Genomic DNA, 1,772 nt, shown 5'->3' on the forward strand with positions numbered 1-1,772 from the left:
TCTACCTGGCACTTCAGCTTCCCTATCTTACATCATTCCTGGGACACAGACCCATTGCCATCAAGACTCACAGTGGAGATAGTACTTAAGAATTTGCATGGATGTGGCTTTTACAAGGAAGCCATTCATTAAAGAGACAGGAGCTGAGACAGGACTCGGGTGCAGGACTGGAGAACACCACCCGATCGTTTAGGGAGTCCTGCAGGGACAACCCTGTACCTACTCTTAGACCTGTGCCATCAGGCAGCTTCTTGCAAGGAAGGTCTCAAGTAGGTGAGGACCTCGTTGTAAGGACAGTGACAGAAGGAAGTGCCCAAGGTCCTGAAAGGAGTGTAATTGAGAAGCCTATGTGAAACTGTGGGTGTCCTCCACTCCCAGAGGGGGCGCCAGAGATCGAGGCACTATCTATGGTGAGGTGCTCACTTCCTCCTAGGTAGTAGCTAGCACTCACTTCCTGCTAGGCGGCCAAGGAAGGAGAGCGAGTTTGCCTCTGGCGGTGGCGCGTGGCCTCAGGCATGTAAGCATTTCCAGGCTCTAGCAGGAACCGAGTCAAGGTGAGGAGCCTGAATGATGAATGGCCAGACCCCCCAACCCCCAACCTCCCCACCCCGTGCTGCTGCACCCCCATCTTTGCCTTGCACCCCGCTCCATGCCTCGCCCCCTGCCCCATGCCTCCGCCCCCTCCCCCGTGCCTCTCACCTCGCCCCCTTGCCTGGCCCCTCCCCCTTGCCTCGCCCCCCTCCCCCGTACCTCAAGCCCCTTCCCCCGTGCCTCGCCCCCCCTCCCCCGTGCCTTATGTCCACAAAGCCCTGACGCTCTGGTGGAGGAAGATTCCTTCCCAGAGGCTATCCGGGAGGTGAGGACCTTGGTTGAAGTGGGTGGCCCCAGTTTAGAGGGGGAAGAAGACCCTAACAAGGGTCTGAGAGAGGAAATTCAGGTGGAAAGTCTGAACAAGGCCCTGGTTGTTGCTCTCAGAGGACCCAAGCATGGCGGTCAGGTAGAGGTGAGCCTTCCTTTTCTATATGATAGATTAGGAGCTCGACCACCTTGCCCTGAAGGAATTCGAGGAGGCAACTCTGAGTGAGGTCTGAGGGGACCTCCACCCCAGAACAGTGAAGTGGCACAGGACTTGTGGTTCCGTCAAGCTTGGGAAGACCCGAACAGGGCGATCAGGCTGACTTCTTTGAGGAGGGTCTCTGAGATTGTGAGGGTGTTGGTTTTTTAGGGGAGGGGCCTCAAGGTAGCAGATGAAAGCATTCTAGGGTGGCCAGGGTTTGGGATGAGGACCCTATGTGAGGACAGAGGGAATTCCTGCCCTGCTGGCAGCCTGGCGTGTCTGTGCAACTGGTGATGTGATGACTGACACTCATTTTCTCTTATGTTATCTCGAGGATGGAATGGTGAAGGGATGGGGGGCGGGGGGCGAGGCAGGAAGGCAGCACGTGGGGCGAGTGAAAGATTTTATTTATAAGGGGTAGTTTATTCCCCCACAGTAGGAGGATTTCCAGATCTTTCCAGGAGTTGTATGGGGTACAAAAGAATCCATCTGCTATTCTCAGCCTTAGAGACCATGGGAAAGTGGGGGAACCCTCAAATGTTACTGGGTTGTTGTTTCAGCAGAGGCTGGCAGGAAGACAGAAAACCCAGACCATGCAAAGGGTCAAAGGAAAGATTGAAAGGACTACCAATCATTGAATCAGTTCAATTCAATTTGGTCACTCAGTCATGCCCAATTCTTTGTGACCCCATGGACTGCAGCATGCCAGGCTTCC

General features: G+C 54.9%; 1 protein-coding gene across 1 annotated transcript in view; it reads left to right on the plus strand.

The window, feature by feature from the left end:
- Nucleotides 1-649: 649 nt before the first annotated feature.
- Nucleotides 650-1,772, plus strand: part of LOC105001911 (melanoma-associated antigen B5-like) — a gene marked incomplete at its 3' end in the record, with an annotated part of 5,700 nt that continues 4,577 nt past the window's right edge. The window contains exon 1 of the mRNA XM_010858360.1: nt 650-1,003. Coding sequence (XP_010856662.1) covers nt 650-1,003 — 354 coding nt within the window. The remainder of the gene's footprint in view (nt 1,004-1,772) is intronic.

Source organism: Bison bison, unplaced genomic scaffold (assembly GCF_000754665.1).
Source record: "Bison bison bison isolate TAMUID 2011002044 unplaced genomic scaffold, Bison_UMD1.0 scf7180017855230, whole genome shotgun sequence".
Classification (NCBI taxonomy): Eukaryota; Metazoa; Chordata; class Mammalia; order Artiodactyla; family Bovidae; genus Bison; species Bison bison.